This window comes from Eptatretus burgeri, chromosome 7 (genome assembly GCF_056783735.1).
Source record: "Eptatretus burgeri isolate ZD-2024b chromosome 7, Ebu_testis_v1, whole genome shotgun sequence".
Lineage (NCBI taxonomy): Eukaryota > Metazoa > Chordata > Myxini > Myxiniformes > Myxinidae > Eptatretus > Eptatretus burgeri.
Window position 1 is genome coordinate 101503825 of NC_140967.1, and position 19447 is coordinate 101523271.

At 43.3% G+C, this 19447-nt stretch overlaps 1 protein-coding gene across 3 annotated transcripts in view; it reads left to right on the forward strand.

Moving 5' to 3' along the window:
- The window catches only part of LOC147023920 (zinc finger protein ZFPM2-like), a 162754-nt gene that overhangs the window by 95341 nt on the left and 47966 nt on the right, over nucleotides 1-19447 (forward strand). For all 3 annotated transcript variants that reach the window (XM_085889926.1, XM_085889924.1, XM_085889925.1), the window contains 2 exons: nucleotides 688-765; nucleotides 18377-18489. In XM_085889926.1, the coding sequence (XP_085746052.1) occupies nucleotides 688-765; nucleotides 18377-18489 (191 nt within the window). The remainder of the gene's footprint in view (nucleotides 1-687; nucleotides 766-18376; nucleotides 18490-19447) is intronic.

Sequence of the window (19447 nt, forward strand, 5' to 3'; positions counted from 1 at the left end):
TTTATGTTGTAGAAACCATTATTGCTCTCCTGTTCAAACTCTGCGTCCCACTAGGAAGAAAATTTGTAGTCGTGATGATGAAACCAATATTAAGGAGAAATCACATGGTCATATGTTCTGTCCTTATGGGTTTTTGTCAACACGTGGCCTGCGTCACCTTCGAACTGAGGCTGGTATTGCTCCTCCTCCCTCCCCCACCCCCCTCACCCCCCCCCCCCCACCATGGCATATAACGATATGTCAAGCTCTTTCTGGTTTCATTGTTGTCCGATATCCAATACTTTTATTGGCCACGGCCATTAGGTGTCCTGTTAGCAGTGGGCAAGGGACCTGCCACTCGAGCAGCAACCGCCGGGACCACCGGGTGTCAAGCACCACTAATGTCAAAAAGAGTTAACACATCTGGTCTCGAAACTTTATTCCCATGCCTCATAAGTTAGCTATTATACGATTGAATTAATTGATTGTATTTAAATTATATGAACAATGGATCAGCCCACCCCATGACTACCATTCCTGCTTGAAAACCACAAATGTCCTATTTATGGGCTGAATCCTGATGTCACGATGGAAAGTGGAATAGAGCTGAGTAAGACATGAGTGAATCGAAAGATTATTCTGTGGAATCTGCATCTGGTATTCTGAGTGACGTATCTCATTCTTCTTTGTGTTTGGCGATAATGGTAGGAGGTGAAACGAATGGAGAACTGGAGTTGGATGTGAACAAGAGGCCTAAAATAGGCCGAGAGTCGTGGACAGGACCAGGTGAGACCTCAGATCGCACAGTTTCGGAGTCGGTGGGATTTACCTGTGCTAGAGCGGGACGACGTGTCTCATATACACACACCTCGCTTTTGGATGATCAAAGCAGCCGGAAGACAAACTGAATAAAGGCCAAAGCCAACAAATGCACAGACATGGACATGGCACAGAGGGTGGGAATTTGGCACTTTTTCTAGAAAGGGTGTGGTGACTGGGATGTGGTGTCAGGAAAGCACATGTCTGCGTTTATCTTCCCTGAATTTCCAGCCAAAGTGCTGCTGTGCTTTCCCATTCCTCACTTTTATCCCATTCGCGTCATTGCATTCCTCATTCTGTTTAAATTGGACACTTGCACCGCGTACAGAACACAATTGGACATTTCCACAATTCAGGTGTGTGTGTGTGTGTGTGTGTGTGTGTGTGTGTGTGTGTGTGTGTGTGTGTGTGTGTGTGTGTGTGTGTGTGTGTGTGTGTGTGTGTGTGTGTGTGTGTGTGTGTCCTTGAAAGCATGTTTTGGTTTTCTCTACATGTACATACATGCGTGTGAATGTTTATTTCCACCACCCATATTGACACACAAATTGAAACAATTTTGTAAATTTGCCTGTTCGAAGAACAGAGAGCTATAGCGATACCCCCGGCATGAGTGTGAGCGTCAGCGTGAACATGTTAAAGTTTTTGGTGCAAGTTATTTTTTCCTTTCTAATGTTTTTATTGACCACACTTTTTTATACGCCCGATATATAAGGTAAGCAGGGGGGGTTCTCCGAGGGTGCGATTTATATATATATATATATATATATATATATATATATATATATATATATATATATATATATATATATATATATATATATATATCGGGGCATATTATGTGATACCGGTCGTCCGTCTGTCTGTGTCTGTCTCTGTGTCTGTCTGTGTCCGTCCGTCCGTCCATTCCTGTCCCACTCTAACTCCCAAAGTTTTCAACTTTCACGTTTCATATTTGGTATGAACCGTACAGACTGTGGAGACGGTGTGTCGCAACATACGTTCGTCATCTAAAGTGGTTGCCATGGCAACCAGGATGCTGTTTTCCATGTAGCAGCACAATTCTGTGTATACCTTCTTGTTTGTGCGTATATTGTGCTCTTGTTGCTGATTACAATATACAAATTCATATATTGCTTTAAAATTATTTGGATTAGACTTCACTGCAATGCTTTATAAAAAAAATATTATTAGACAGGGCTTTTAATAACGATAAATGTATAAACAGGCGAGCATTGGGTGGCTTTGACACCAACTCTCTGGTATCCCTTTGCTTCTGTTCTGATTCCCAATTTTAATAAACTTATTGAAAAGTTAACTGGCAGTTGTAGTTTGTTACCTCCACCCACAAAGGTGGAACAAGGTTATGTTTTCACCCATCTGTCTGTATATTTGTTTGTCTGTCTGTGAGCAGGATATCTCAAATATTTATGAACGGATTTGGACGAAACTTGGTGGACAGTTTGGGAATGTGACAGGGATTAATTAATTAGATTTTGGTGAAGATCTGGATCCAGATACAGGAATATTTAAAGTGATTCTTCACCATTGAGTGAAAGGGCCAAAAACGATATTTAGCACGATATATCAAAAAGTTGTCGATGGATTTGGACAAAACTTGGTGGATGAGTTGGGTGGGTGACAAGGACAAGCAAATTAGATCTTGTTACAGGTTTGGAGTCAGATCCGGCCTACCAGTGGGATACAAAACGTAACTTTTTCAGCCTGGCGGAGGTGCGTGCTCTACCGAGTGAGTGCCATTGTAGTTACAATTGTTATTCATAACACATAATCATTATGAAAATTAGTGTTGTGTGTTTAAGTGTATGTGTATATACATATACATACACACACAGTGGCTTCTTCATGTAAGGGTAAAAGAAGCTTCTGGATTATATTGGTACCTCATTCACACTTCATCAACCAAGCTCATAAAGGAATACTCAATTATATCATTGTTCTAGCACACATTTTGTACAGTATTGCCCCACACATGGTAAATGCACGTTGATAGAACAGCATTGCGTTGATGTATTTCTCGTTTCTTCCATTCCTCATGTCTCTCTCCAGCTTCTGGTGTGTTCGATTGAACCGCTCTCTAAAAGGGTCTTCTCCATGGTTCACAGCACTTGCATTGCATGGCCTGTGTCAACCACCATTCATTTGAAAAGCATCATGGTGCATCAGTGCAAATGTGGTGTCAAAGTTGCTATAAAGTTTCAGCCTCGTATATATTATAAAGCCATGAAATAAAGATTTGAGATATGTGATGTCCTATTGCGGGTTCTCCAAATGGCATCATTATCTCATGAATATTTGGTGTAGGCCGGCTTACACGATTCAATCATGGTGATGAGTTCTTTTTTTCTTCGCCGTTCGAAGTTACAGAACAGGACTGAACTCTGCAGTAACATGTAGAATATTGTGGAAGTTTCTCGTTATCACGATATAGTGAAGCCTCATCTACGTGGAGCGATGTTTAACTCCATAATATTGATATATGGAGCAATATTGTTGTTACCTGTTGCTGCCTAATCACATGCAGATGCTTAACAGTTGGCAACCAGTTGTATGTGCCTCAATCTTGATAAGGAAGGGTTGAGGAGGGGTGAGGTGCTTGTGTTCTCCACAAGTATGGTTGGTATAGTGCAAAGTCACTGTTACAATTAAAGCAACTCAGCCAATCATCATCAAGAAACCCGGAGCAACATTCTTAATGGACCGAAAGCGAGTCCACATTAAGTTGTACTCTCGAGGACAGATGGCTTGAAACGTCTTTAAGCATCTCCCCAGCATTTAGCCCTGTATAGACATTTCGTCAGTGGCAAGAACATCTGAACTTTGCACGAGTTAGTGAATGCTCCGAATGATAACTGCCACCAAAATAAGCAAACAAGCAGTCAGAAAAATCATTCATACCTTGAGTGTCATGTTGTTTGACGTCATTATCCCTGGAGCTTCTCCGCATCGCATACCCCAAGATGACCAGCTCGGCTAATTTGATCCCCTATCACCATCGCCATCGGCTCCGCGGCTTGCAGAGCTATATCCAGTAACCTACTGCTGCCCTGTTATGGAGAGGCAGATAATGATGTTCGGGAAAACACTCATGTCTATGTCCAAAGAAATGGAGATACCTTTATAATCTACCTGTGCTGCCTTCTACCTAACAAAGAGATTACTGATTTTTTTTTGGTTTTGGACTTTTTTGTTCTTGACAATCTATGTACAAAGATGGTGAGATCGCTTGGCTGTTGCATCGTCCATAATGAACGTGGATGAAACATTTATTTTCTCCGCCACCGAAGGTGAAGGAGATTATGTTTTCACCCCCTTTCTGTCTGTCTGTTTGTTTGTCTGTTTGTTTGTATACAGGATATCTCAAAAAAGTTGTGGACGGATTCGGATGAAATTTTGTTGGGTGTTGACAGGTTGGGTGTGTGACAAGGACGAACTGAATCGATTTTGGTGAACATCTGGATCCGGATCCGACTACTCGAATTTTTAAGTGATTCTTCACCATTGAGAGATCGGGCCAAAAAAAATAATTTTGAGAGCTTTAGATTCCACAGAATCCAGAAGAGACAGATGTGATGCTGGGGCGCCAGACAATAGCAGAGAGCGGTACTCCATTGAGCTACAACAGACCAAGGTCTTGGAGGCCGGGAGTAGTTGTGATTTTTTCAAGAATGACTTGGTACGGTGGTGTATAACAGCGTGTTTTATTCCCACTTTTAGTCCTACCTGGCAAAAATGAAAGGGTTCGTTCAGGCATTTGGTATTCGTGGCACATATTTTGTAAGTCGATTGGTGAAAACTCAACAGCCGCTCAATTCAAGTGATTCTTCAAGTTCAAACACTGATTTGTTATCCTGTTAAATCTCGTATCAAATCATTTTGTTCAGTTAAATCACGTGTAATAATTATTCAACCCCTAGTAAAAGCAAGATTTTTTCAACGAAGGAACTTCCAAAGAAAGTATTGCATCGGGAATGATTCCAGAAGCACAAGCAATACCCACGGACGAGTTATCGCAAGTAAATGGTGAACGCATGATCAGAACGTTGTCTTTTTGCGAAAATGACTGGTGGTCCACCGTCACAAAAATAAATGTGTAAGTAATGCAAACAAGTCATACCTCCAATGAACTTTTATTATACATGAACCATTTCTTCACTTTATGTCTGGCTCTACATCTTGAATTGCCGCCCCCATGCCCCCCGCTCACTCACCCAGACTACTCCCCACTATCTGGCCAAGTTGGCTTGTTTGCTGTTTGACCTTCTCAGTCCCTATAGTAGCCCAAATATCCTCGATCTTCAATATCATGACTTTGTTTAGGCCAACTCATGGTTTTGAATGCTTTCCTTTTTTTTGGCCTACGCATCCCATCATGATATCGTTTGGCCATACTTACCATATGCCTTGCATCGTTGTCTCGTTCGAAGATGAAACCCAGCCCAGTGAGTCATGTCCTTGAGGGAATGACATTGGAGATTAAAAAAAAAATCTGCCTTTGGAGAATTTCACATTTGAACCACAACCACTTCTATTTAATTGCTGACAGTCCCGATCTCATACGTCCCGGTCCGAATGAAATGTGGGGTCTTACCGCAATGTTTCACGTGGGGGAGTATCCTTCACCAGCCAAGTACTGCACCTAAAACGACTACGACAAATACTGTTAATACGATCGACTACTACTTGCCACTTAGAATCATGTCACTGACTGCTTCTACCTTTATAATCGTTATACTGATACTGATGTTGTACTTTCTGATTGGTTGTATAACGACGAATCAACATGTGATGGTACTCTGGTATAGTTCATTTTCATATTAGGGGGGGTTAGGGGGATGCTATTCTCGTACCATTTACCTCTCATAGCCTTTCGTTTGTAAACATCTTCACAATGATGTTGAGGACTAGCTCTTCCATGATGTACGAATTGACGAAGAGGATTTTGTGTGCATATAGAATGGAGATTATAAGAATAGTAAATTAGTTGTCGGATGATTTTATTGGCCTCTTAGTGTGAGGGAAGAGCAGGAAAGAAGAATTTATGAAGGATTCTATCTCAAAATGTTGCCTTTTTTAAAAAAAAGGATGAAACTTGGTGGACACGTTCGGTGTGTGACGAGGAAGAATTGACTCAATTTTGGTGAAGATCCGATCTGGATCCGGATCTGATAATTTTTTTAATGATTCTTCACCAATGAAAGAGAGAGGGCTAAACTGATATAGCACTGTGTAGCATGATATTTCAATAATGTATCGGGCCTGATATGTTCTCATGGATCAGGCATTACGTAGTCGAGGTATGCGCTCCACCGAGTGTCCTTCTAGTTAGAGAAATGTCGACCTGGTATTTTAAACTTCATTTGTGGGGAAGATATTGGAGGCATTAACGATCATTTTTGAAATAATTTAAATAAATTTAAACTTCTTCTCCGTTCCTCATGCACCAGGAGGTTGCGGGGTAGCATCATTGGCCGAGGGCACGGCTTTGCCGCTGCTGCAGTGCCCCCTGCTGGTTAGTGCAGGAATTTGTAACTCGTGAATCACCCTGAATTAATTTAAAACTAATTAATGGGAATCACCACGGATTTACGAAACGAAGATCGATCTTGTAAACAAATTGTTTGGAGTTCTATGAAGTAGTTTTTGATTTTGCGGATGAGGCAAAGACAGTGGATCGAATGTACGGTGTCTATATTTCAGAATCCATTTGATAACAAACCACATAGGAGGTCATTAGCCAAGGTGAGGGCTTGAGCAATGGCTGGTTCGGTGATGGGAAGCAAAGAGAGGCTGTGAATACGACCATATCTGGCTGGGAGGATATAAGTAGTGGGGTACCTCGGGGGTCAGTTCTAGTAGTACTTCGGATGTAAGTAGCAGGGTGTACCTATCCGTTATTCTGATTACAATTCATGGACCCGTGTTTGTGTGCATGTTGGGTGGTCGCTCGACGACCGTTATTCTCAGGTTTTCCGTCTGTCTGTTTGTTTGTATGTTATGGACAGCTCTGGAGGCCAGAGGAGTCAACCGATTTTGATGAAACTTGACTGGAAGGTTCATACCAGGATCTAGTTGTATGCTTTTGAGCACCGTTGCCTAGCAACGGGACTTTTAAATTTTTGAAAAAAAATCAGAAAAATATTTTTATTTATTTTTTTTGAAAATCAAAAAATCGGCTTCCAGGCTTGTATGCGCACTATAATCAACCTCTTTGTCAAAAAGTTTCAGCCCGATCCGTCAAAAACTGTATGACTAGTATGCAATTATGTAGCGACCACCCATGTCGCCGACCGGCTTGTTTGTTTGTTTGTTTGTCGTGCTACACCTCCTCCAGTTCTGGGTCGATTACATCCAGACTTCCTACATAGGATCAGCAATACCTCAATTAATGTATAGGTGTGCTTTTATCATTGCCGGTCGTCTTGAGGGTGAGGGTGGGGGTGGGGGTGGAGGGGGGTGATGCAAGTTCTCCATGTAAATGTGTATCGTGTAGCGCCGCCTCCAGGTTGGGGAGGGTATTACAAGTCTCCACTATTAGTGGTGTAGTTGTCCTGTCCCCAAGCTATCCAGTGCAGCGAGGTGTTTTGAATTCTAAGCGGTAGGTACATTTTTAGATCCTCGTGGAGGATCTCTAAGTCTTGCTCACGTTGTTGTTCTTGTGGACTTTTTTGTTTCACAGCCGACAGTTTTCATCGAAACTTCCTGAAACTTGGCGTATATATCTAAAAATACCCGGCGCAGACAGTAACCATCTCCAGTTTTGAAAATTCCTCCGAGAAAAAAAAGTTATGACGTCAAAATATCTCCGATAATGAAAATCGCCGAAAAAATTATCTCCGAAACTCGGCAAGCTTTTGAATTCTGTTTGCGGGAATCGAACAGGACATTAGCAGAGATGAATTACCGCACATATGATACATCACTATGACGTCATATCAATTTTTATGACGTCATTCCTATTTTTTTGACATTTTTTGTTTCACAACCCAGAGTTTTCATCGGATCTTCGTGAAACTTGCCAATGTATATACAGAAAGCCCACGCGCAGGCAGTAACCATCTCCGATTTTAGAAAATCTTCCTAGAAAAAAAGTTGACATAATATTATCGCCGTTAATGGAAATCACCTATACCATTATCTACGAAACTAGGCAAGCTGTTTGAATTTTGTTTGTGGGAATCAAGCCGGGCATTAGCACAGATAATTTATCGCTAACCTGATGCATCACAATGACGTCATATTCGTTTTTATGACGTCATCATTAAGAGGACGAGGATCTTAGCTCATTTGAGCTTGTTGGAGAAGGATCTGGGTGTGGTAATAGATCCGGGGGTGGTAATAGATACTGCTTCATGCACGTAACCTGCGTTATTTTTTGTTGCTTTACAGAGCTGTCAGTTACCTATACACCACCCAAATAAAGGTATGCGGCAGAAGATCGTATTGCATGCTTGAAACAAGATCATCCGTCGGACGGGTACTCTGATAGTTATTTACTATTTACATCAATGAATTGGATTGTGTGGTTTTGAGTCAGCTTGCAAAATTTGCTGATGACACAAAGCTTGGAGGTGAGGTCGATTGCAGAGATGGAGGTGATCAGATTCAGGAACGTTTAGATTGATACTTCAATACATTTGGTAAAGAATTGGCAGTCAATGTAGTTCAACATAAATACCTACGAGGTGCTGGGGATGGGTAAAAATAATAAAAATATGGATTACACAATACAAGAAGCAATCTTGGAGTGGTCACATAGGGGAAGGTTCTAGGGTGGGAATAGATCTGGGACGTACAGCAAACAGCACAGTGCCAGGTTGCTATCGGTAAAGGTAATTGGGTTTTCGGTTGTATTCATCGAGGGATAAATGATCCTAATATAAAAAAATATGGCAGTTCTCTCCATGTGTGTGTACATCTTGAAAATTATTGAAAACTAGAGCGTTCAGAGATCACCTTACTCCAGCAAATCTTCAGAAAAAAGGATGCGGGCAGGGTCTGCGAGCGGCAAATTTGATTGGCCGTGATGATGGAAAATTCCGTAATATTTTTTTTCCAAGTACTGCTAAACGGAGAGGTTTTAAAAGTGCCAAAAAGTTGATTTGCGTTCTACAACGTTCAAACAGGATGTCTGAGAGATGATTAAGTTGAAATCAAATAATGATTTTAAAGGTTGTCGAAAAAACTTTTTTCAGAAGTTTTCCGCTGTTGATGCAGCATCTTTTACACCACCTTGTTTAGCGTGTTACATTCGTTCTTTGTGCCTGTTGTTTGTGTCCTTTATGACATCCTTAAAAACAGTAAGCTTCCTGTTTGGAATGATTTTCAATTTTGTTTGACTAACAGGTGGACACAGAGAGAGCAAAAAACATTCTCTATCTCTATCTCTATCTCTATCTCTATCTCTATCTCTATCCCTATCCCTATCCCTATCCCTATCCCTATCCCTATCCCTATCCCTATCCCTATCCCTATCCCTATCCCTATCCCTATCTATCTCTATCTCTCTCTCCACATGGGCGATCGGGACAAATTCAGAGCCAGATTACGACGAAGCTGCAAGCTTCGTGTTCCGATTCATGTTCAAAATCTAACATCCAATTTAAATCAAGCTGGTCCTCGATCATTTAAACTGAATTTTGAAGCCAGGTAGACAGCAGACATACAGACAAAGTGAACCAATTACATAACCCCGCTTTTGTCTTTGCGTGTTTGGAGTAAAAACACGACTGGGCCAATCTCCACAAAATTTTTCCAATGTACTGAGGGGGGGGGGGTACGCAGGGTCAGGTTATGGGCACAAAAAAAAAAATTCCAAAAATACCAGCCATGCCAAAAAGTATATTATCCCCACCATCCACTCTCCTTCCCCCCTGCTCCTGGGGGGGAGCAAGTGTTTCTAGTAAATCAAAGGAGGAACTGTTAACACTGCATAGGATTTGAATGAGGTCTCGTCGAGAATATTGTGCACCATTTTGGTCGCCACATCTTAAGACCCTGTCACACCTTGACGATTTAGCCAGCGTATGCCGACGTATGAAAAATTTATCTAAAACGCTGGCACACGTCGAATAAGTTATGGGTAAGTATTGTATACGTTAAGAGCACGCTGAAGCACACTCGTATACGTCGTAGTACACTGGCACATGTCGTAGTACGCCGAGCTCGTCGACAAATTTTAACATGTTGAAAATTTTTCGACGTATGCCAGCGTATAACTCACACGTTCCGCATTCACTGGCCATAAGTTGGAGGCACGTCACGCGATCGTTGACACACGTCGACACACGTTACTTGTAAGTTACTCATAAGTCGAAACAAGCCAAGTTGTTGTTGTTGTTGTTGTTGTTGTTGTGTTTTTGTTTTTTTTTGTGTTTTTTTTGGTATTTTTTTCCTTCGGTATGACGGTGATGTTGACACTTCGATTTCTAGTGCGGTTATAATATAATTAATAGGCTGCCGCTCAACGATTTAAATCATAACCGCACTAGAAATTGAAGTGTCAACATCACCGTCATGCCGGGAAAAAATAAGAATAAAAGAACACATGGAGTCTGGAACACTGACGGGTTCCTCCTGTGAAGCCCATTTGTATATACCAATTCCTCTAAACGCTGCCAATACGCCATTATGCGGTAGCTGTAAGTTATAAACACGTTCAGTAAGTTCTGTGGTCGTCCGGAAGACGTCACTCAAATTCGTCTACATACGTCAATGTGCGTTGGAGATACGTTACACATAGGTTCAAAGCACGTTACTCATAGGTTTGAAATATGTTTCGGGTACGCATTACCTCGTAATTACCCCAAACATTACCTCGACGTGTTTCGACTTATGAGTAACTTACAAGTAACGTGTGTCGATGTGTGTCAACAATCGCGTAACGTGCCTACAACTTATGGCCAGTGTATGCCAGCGTATGCGGAACATGAGTCATACGCTGGCATACGTCGAAAAATTTTCAACATGCTGAAAATTTGTCGACGAGCTCGGCATACTACGACGTATGCCAGCGTACTACGACGTATACCAGCGTGCTTCAGCGTGCTCTTAACGTATACAAAACTTACCAATAACGTATTCGACGTGTGCCAGCGTTTTAGATAAATTTTTCATACGTCGGCATACGCTGGCTAAAACGGCAAGGTGTGACAGCGGCTTGAATCGTCGAGCGGCAGCCTTTTAATAGGCTACGCCACGTGATCGTCGGCGATACGCTGCCGCGCTATGCATACGTTAGACTATCGTTGGGCATACGTTGTGAACGCCGACAACACGCAAAGCATTCATTGGTATAAGTTATTGATAACTTATCGAAACGTTCTGTGTACGTTACTAATACTTAATGCATACATCCAACTCGTTATGAATACGCCAAAAAACTTTTTTTAAACATCAATAGTTCAGCGTACGCCAACGTTTTACATACATTTTGATACCTTGCCATACGCTGGCTAAAACGTCAAGGTGTGACAGGGCCTTTAGGAAGGACATAGCTGCCTCAGATGGAGTTCAGGGTAGAACTACTAGATTGATTGCGGGCCTCGCTAGACTAAGCTATGTGTAGCGGTTGAAGGTGACAGGAATCCATACATTAAAAGGAGGTTATTACGAGGTGATATGATTGAGATGTTTAGGATAATAAAAGGTAGAGATAAAATAAGTGCAGAAGAGGTTTTCAGCAGAATAGACACTGACAGGACCAGGGGGTACAACCTAATGGTAAAGAAGAGGAGAGTTAGGACAGTAGTAAGGTAGGGGTCTTTTACTCAGACTCCAGTTAACGCATGGAATGGTCTTCCTAGAAATGTAGTGGCTGCAGCAGCAGCAGTAGACAGGTTTAAACTTAAATTGCATACTGTAGATACCAGATAAGCATTGAGGATAGAGGGATACATGGATGTTCGCAGAACTGATAGGTAGCTGAGGTATGGATGGGTGATTGGATACCTGTGTCATGATTGTGATATTTGTGTGACGTGTGATCAAAAGGTAAATATTCTGTCTGTGGTTGATCATTCCTCACCAAACAACTCAGCAATCCGCTTCCTCCAATCAAATCAAATCAAATTAAATCCCCCCTCCCCCCCAAAAAACAACATTAGTACAATATACAGGTGTTTATATAAAAGGGGAAAATACTGCAGATGTTCTTGTATTTGCCCATTGTTTTCATCCCCACCCCCACCCAGTGAAATTAAGCAGATAAACTGATGTATTTAATTAATTTGTTAATACAGCACTCGCATGATGGGCCAAATGGCCTCCTCCTGTATCATTGTTCCTTGTATAACTGTGAAGTATTTAATCCATGACTCTAGACTTTGTATTCTACACCCTCCCCCTTGCTGTTCCATGAACCCAAAATTACCTGAACCACCTGGCGAATGTAACGATCACAATCCTAGCCTGACACCCCCAATACACATGCTTGAATAGGAGAAAACTATTGTCCATGCTATGGTAACACCTCCACCAACCTGAGCAGCTGCACGAAGGTTGAGTGTGCAGTGGCCTGCAAAAGTATTGTTACGAGTTTGGGTTCAGTGGGAGTCGTGAGGGGAGTACTCAGACCCACTTACAGGCCGATGTCCTTGAAGCCGACGAACCGTAGATAACTCTGTGGAATGATGGGTTGCTAAGCAACTACAGACACCATCTGAGACGCTTAATTTAGGTAGGGTCCAGCGTCCAAATCCCGCTTTACCTTCCCGGCAAATTAATCACCCCGGATAAGGACTGTGCTTCCTGATGCTCCACTGCTATCAATCAAAATGCCTGAGGAATACCTTAAGTGGAACGTCGGCTCATGTCTTACCACAACGAAATGGCACGGCTGAACTCCCTGTCACTGGTCACACACGATGGCTCATGAAACGGAAGACCAAATACTGTATTGGAGTCATCAGGAGGAACCTGGATAGGATTCGGGTTTCATCTGTTACTTCACTCCCCTCAAACCTATCCAGGCACAGCCAAATGAGCCTTACAGAAAAAAAAATTCTGCAGGATTTCACTTTTCCTGAGAGAGATGGATACGATAACAAAATAGAGGAATAGAGAGTAAAAGAGATGAAAGAGAAGAAAACGCAACAATTACATTTAACAAAGAGAATTGTTGGGGGCGGTGGGGGGGGGGGGGGTTAGAAAGAAGTATGAAAGGAACAAAGAACAAAGATGGAAGCAGTTACTCCCCCAAATGCAGCAACGGGTACAAGCTACCAGAGGTCCTTCAGTGGGGAACCACAGTCGAACCAATGGAAAGAGACGATCGGGCATGTTGGAAACGGTCCGTAAAGTTTTAGGAAAAAAGCACGTGCAGTATATACAAGGCAACAATGTCACAAAAGAAAGCTCTTACCCCCAGCATGGAAGCCCACTTAATCAGTCAACTTAGTCACAGGTTCGACACAAAAAGGTGCCTCAGTCATTCTGGGAAACAAGGTAAGTAAGAGGTAGCCTGCAGAGAGAGGAGAGATGAAGACTGGGCGTATTGGTGGTCCCTTGCTCATCCGACGCATGCCGGCAGGCTTTTGTGGTCCCAATGAAAGAAAGGGGAGGAGGTTAAAGAAAGGGACGATGGAGGATGGAGTGCGCAGTGTAAGGAGAGTTGCAGGTGAATGCCTGCCATGCTTTAGAGGACAGCGTGAGATGCGAGTGAGTAACCCAGCACGAAAAGCGACGCAGGATTATCGTTCAATGCTCTTGTGCATTCAAAGTGAACGAATTAGATGTAGGGAAAGCCAGAGATAGATGGTGTAAATCGGTATGTTGTGGCCAGTGCATCCAGGGAAACTCCGCTGCTTGGTCCGAGTGTCAGCCCTCCGCTGCACTGCGTTCACCTGCTCGTTCGTCGTTACAGGTTCAATCTCGGCTCCTGAATTCCCCAGACGTGCAAACGTTCAGCCATTGAATCTCTCGGCTTACATTGCCCCTGGGAGGGGTGTGGTTTGGGGGACTGAGCAGCACCTAGATCCATCTTTTATCCATGTGATGCTTATTGGGTGAGCCCAACTCATGCAGTGCCACCGACGATGAAGGCAGGGCGTCGGTGGTCGACATTGTTGCTGGAGGCCCACCCATCTGCGGGCGTATGGGTCCGTGCTGCCTTCTGATGCTATTGGTTGATTGGATCGGAAGTTGCGACACGAGTCCGTGATGCTTTATGCTACTGTTGATTGATTATAGTTGTCATGGTGGTTTTGTAATGTTGTTGTTTTTTTTTGTGTTGGTTGTAATGTTGTGTAATGTGAGTGTTGTAAAGTGTGAATGTATGTGCTGCAGAGGTGTGAAGAGAGAGAGAGAAACCAGGAGAGAGATTGGGAGACAGAGAGAATTTAGATGGAGATGAATGACAAAGGGGTTTAAATCTTCTACACAAACACAATGCATTTCTCTTTCTACTGATATGAGGGGAGAGGTAATTTAGCTAGACAAAATACCACAGATATAACTACTCTAGGGCTCATTATGTCTTGGTATGTGTCTCCCTGGGGTCTCCGAAAACCATAAAAGTATTCAACCCCGGCTAATAATGCCACATTTCGATGAATTACAAATGATGTAGAAACAGTTTTTCCAAATGAACTTTTGTATTCATAACTGAAGAGATCAAAGTGAACACTGTTGTAGTTGAAGGAGGTTACATGTCAGGAATTCCTGCAAAAAACATGTACAAATCAAAATTCACTGGTTACAAAAGTATTCAGCCACTTATGTCAGGACTTGGTGGAAGAACCTTTGACAGCAATGATTGCTACGGGTCTTTTTGGTCGGTTTTTGCACAATGAGATGGTGACATCTTTGCTCATTCTTCACAGAAAAATTGCTCTCATTCTGCCAAGTTTGATGGAGATCGTCGATGGACTGCAATCTTCAAGTCTCGCCACAAATGTTCAATTGGGTTCAAGGGAGGACTTTGACTGGGCCACTCAAGACTGGGCCACTTTCTTCTTATTCAGTCACTCCAGTGTGGCTTTAGCTTTGTGCTCTGGATCATTGTCCTACTGAAATGTGAATCTCCTACCCAGTTTCAGATTCATGGCTGACTCAAGCAGGTTTTCATCAAGGATTCTCCTGTACTTTGCAGCGTCCATTGTCCCTTCTATCCTGACAAGCTTGCCAGTCCCTGCGAATTAAAAAAACAGCCCTGTGACATGATGCTGCCACCACCGTGATTGACAATATGGATGGTGTTGACTGGATGATGTACAGTGTTAGGCTTGTACCAGACGTAATGCTTTGAATTTAGACCAAAAGTTTAATGTTTGTCTCATCTGACCACAAAACATTTCTCAAGATGCCTGCAGTATCATTAAGATGCTTTTTCACAAACTCCACATGAGCTTTTAGATGCGTATTTTTCAGTACTGGCTTCTTTAATGCCACCTGTCCATAAAGGTCACCTTTGTGAAGGGAATGGAATGTTGTTGATTGATGAACACTGACCCCCCCCCCCATCTCGAACATAGACCTTTGCAAATCTTTCAAAAGTCATTGTTTGATTTACAGTGAGATCCTGAATGAGTTTCCTGCTTCCCCCGGCTACTGGGTTTGGATGAGCGACCTGATCTGGGCAGAGTCTGGGTGGTGTGATACATCTTCCACTTCTTAATAATGGATTTCACCATACTCAAAGGTATAATCAGGTCAGGTCAGGTGTGGGAGCATGCGCCGGAGCAGCACGTCGCTGCGTCCACTTTCCGCCTGTACTCCAGGGGCCTCCGTCTGGCCATCCCACAGTCAAATATCTAACCCATCCCCATCTCCTTGAGATGGTGATCAACCTGCTGCAACCATGAGGCACATGGTCAGCCCGTTGGCCTCCTCCATTCACAAGGCTCCCTCGCTGAGAGAATCTGGTGAGCAGGGTCAGCGTCAAGAAAACAAGCCACATGTCCATACAGCCGCAGCTGACGCTGACGGATTATGCAGGGAACAAATCTCATTTGTGGCTCTCTCAGAAACAGCTCGTGAGACAAAAAGTCCGACCATCAATAGCCAAGAATTCTCCAAAGCAACCTGGTACCAAATAAATTAAGTCTCCATCTCAGATCCCTGGTCAGAGTCCAAGTCTCACATCCATCGAGCAAGACTGGAAGCACCAAAGACCTGAAGAGATTCGGACTTTTGGTCTCCTGCTCAGGTACCGACAGCGCCACACCCCGTGATCCAGAGAATCCATGACTCCCCAGGCCCGACCCAGACATCTATTGACCTCTGGCTCACAGCCAGCAGAGACAAGAATATCACTGTCAAGGAAAGTGAATCTCTCTGTGACCTCAACATCCTCAACACAAACAGGTGCAGACAGGACAGCAGATCCAAGATGTCACTGAAAGCCTGGACCTTAGTTTTGACCCAGGAAACCCATAATCCCAGTAGCTCCGACTCCTCATTCAGCACCTCGAGAGCCTCCAAAAGGATATCCAGAGTCTCCGCAAAGATGACTGCATCATCTGCAAAATGAAGGTCAGAGATCTTGACATTCCCAAACGATGCACTGCAGCTTGATGTCTCTCACATCCTCCCCAGAATCCAGTCCATACAAGCGCTGAAAGATTTGGGGGCCAGTACACACCCCTGATGAACCCAAGTAACAACTGGATGGTAATAAGTCAGAGATGGTATCACTACATCTCACAGCACTGTCAGTACCAGAGTATAGTTCAGACATCAGATTGATCAGTTTTGGTGGCACCCCACGAAGACCAGGAATCCTCCAGAGGGCATCCCGATTCACTGAATCAAATGCTTAACAGAGATCAACATAGGCTGCAAGCAGCCCCCTACCAAAACTCTCATCCGCATTCAGTGAGGACCTGAAGAGCAAGGATATGACCAATCATTGACCTCTTTGGTGTAAAGCCTGACTGCTCTGGACACTGGTGCTCAAGCAGATGGTGGCGAACCCCTATCAATAATTATCCGAGCAAAGACCTTGCCCGGCACTGAGAGCAGCGTCACCCCTCGGTAGTTGTTGCAGTCCTGGTGATCACCCTTCCCTTTCCAAAGAGGGACAACAGGGCTCCTCTTCCGGTCAGTTGGGATGATGCCTATGTTCGAGGTGGAGCACAGAACTGCAGGCAACGACATGAGTACAGCAATTCCATCAGCCTTGAAGTTCAGCATGGATGCCATAGATCCTTGGAACTTTATCCCATTTCAACCGGTTCACCGCAGTCTGTGTTTCCACAAACGAAGGTGGATGACAGTTGATTGGAGGGTCAGTAATAGGGATAGTTACACCTCCAACATCCAACTCAACAGCTGGTGGATCAGCCTGGTTCAGCTGCTCAAAGTAACTGGCCCAGCGGGCCTTCACTTCTGACTCCTCTGTCAAGAACCTACCACCCTCCGCTCTAACTGCAGTTAACAGAGGGATGTGCTTGGAGGAACACAATGTGTGAATTCCCCTGTAAGCAGGACAAGAATCACTTCACCACAGGTGATGCTCTACCCTCTCACAGATTCCTCGCACATAGACCTCCTTGTCCACCCTTAATGCAAGTACAGTTTAACTCCTCAGGTCCCTGAACAGCTCAGCTCTGCCATTAAGCTTGGCCCTGCAACTCTGGTCAATGGTATCCAGTATCCCTTGAGACACAAAATTCTTGTTCGTCCAATGTTGAGTTCCAAGACATGCATCAGCAACAAGGACGGTGGTCTTGAAGGCACTCCACAACTCTTCAGGATTCCCCAAAGGAACCAGACCCCCCCAATTCCCCACTCAGCCTGTTCGCAAACTCCTTTAGCTTCGCTCTCATCCTTGAGCTTCCCAACATACAACCTCGGCTGGGATGGTCCCATTCTCCAGGGATCATGAGTGACTGAAATCTTCTGATAACCCTCTCCTAAACTGTGTTTCTCCACCAATTTGTGTTTGACTTCTTTGGAAAGCTCGTTGGTCTTCATGTTCACGTTGTTGGTTAACCAAGTGAGTTGCACCTTAAAACTGCTTGGATAAGTTGGGCAGATTAATTTTTAAGTTAAAGCACTGATGACATGCAGGTGAAACTGATTGCATTTATTTTATCACCTTTTAAACAAATAATTTGCTCCTGAAGTGATTTAGGGTTAAATAGTCAAAGGGTTTGAATACTTATGGAACTAAGAATCATCTGATTTTTCTCTTTGAATATAAGTTATTCACATTTTGTCTGCATTTATTGTTTTTAGCTTTAGTTATCACTTTGGAGTAGCTTGTGAAGACTCCATATATATTAAGTTTGATTTGAAAGCATCATGGAATTGGCTCAGGTGGCTTCAAAATGTGAAAACTTTGGACGTGGGTGAACACTTTTGCAGGCCACTGTATGTTGACTCAAATATACAGAAAGAAAAAGTCATAATAATAATAATAATAATAATAATAATAATCATAATAATCATAATAACAGTTTAGGTCAAGATTGAACATGGGGCTGGTTTTATGCTGTCTTCTGATTGGAGTAAACAACTTGATTGAAGATTGAGGTGAAGTTGATGAAGAGTAATGTAAAGTAAGTGCAACATTTGCTTCTTCAAATTCTAACCTGCCTACACTTTGACCGTTTCACAGCCGAGCTGGAACCAGGAACGACGGGAGTGCTGGCCTGCCAGTCCTTGGCTCCTGGTCACACATGGGGTCCTTACCTGGGTGGGTCAGTTTCAAACAGCTGTCCTGGCCAAGAGGTAAACTTCATTCATGTTATGTGGCTTCCAATTTTGTAAACTCACTTGGTTTTCATTAAGCTCACATTAACTGTTTGTCTTGTAATTGAGGATCCCATCAAGGAATGGCAATGGTTCGTCCACAATGTCCGGGGACATCTTCACAAACCTGGGTCTATTATTTTACCCATTATTCCGCCGTTGCTCCTCTCGCCTCTCCACTCAACTGCTGCCCTTTCCAGGTTGCACTTGCTCCATCAGAAACCCTTACCCTGTACCCGACCCTAAGTCTAAGATTAAAGCAACACCGACGTTAACCCATTCCTCTCTTGTTTCTCTTGTGGAACTGTCTTCTCGAGTCTGTTGTTTCCTGCTCTTCCCTCGAGGCTTTCGAGTCGTTTGTCTTGCCGTCGCTTCATGGTCTCTCCGTTCTCTATCCCTGAGCTTTTCTCCACCATCAGAGACACTATCCCTCTTTCAGCCGCAAACCCCTCTTCACGTGTTGCGGTGAATCTGTGCTTTCTTGTCCTTTAATTCCTTCACCCCACTTTTGTTTGTCTGTTGCTTTGCACTTCCATGAGTATGAATCCCCCTCTTCCCAACACCTGCTCTGTATTAACAAAAAACCCAACTGGCCACTGCACACTGCACCCTTTGGGTGGAAATTTGGGGTCATAGTCTGCAGAGATTTTTCTCCATGTCAGTTTATTTTTCTCTGCTTATTTCCTCTTGTTGCCAAAAAAATTATTTTGTGTTTTGTAGCCATTTAATGATCATATACACGTAATATACACCTTTCCTCCTTCCCTGTACTCCCCATTCATGATTTTTCCTTTCCCATTCATTACTCCGATGTCCTCCGAACATTCTCTACTTTCCCTTTCTCTCCTCATTTTACTACTTGCCCTCGCATTCCCTTTAACATCTCCTTCTCTCTTCATTTTCTCAACCCCACCCCACCCCCATGTTCATATCCTTA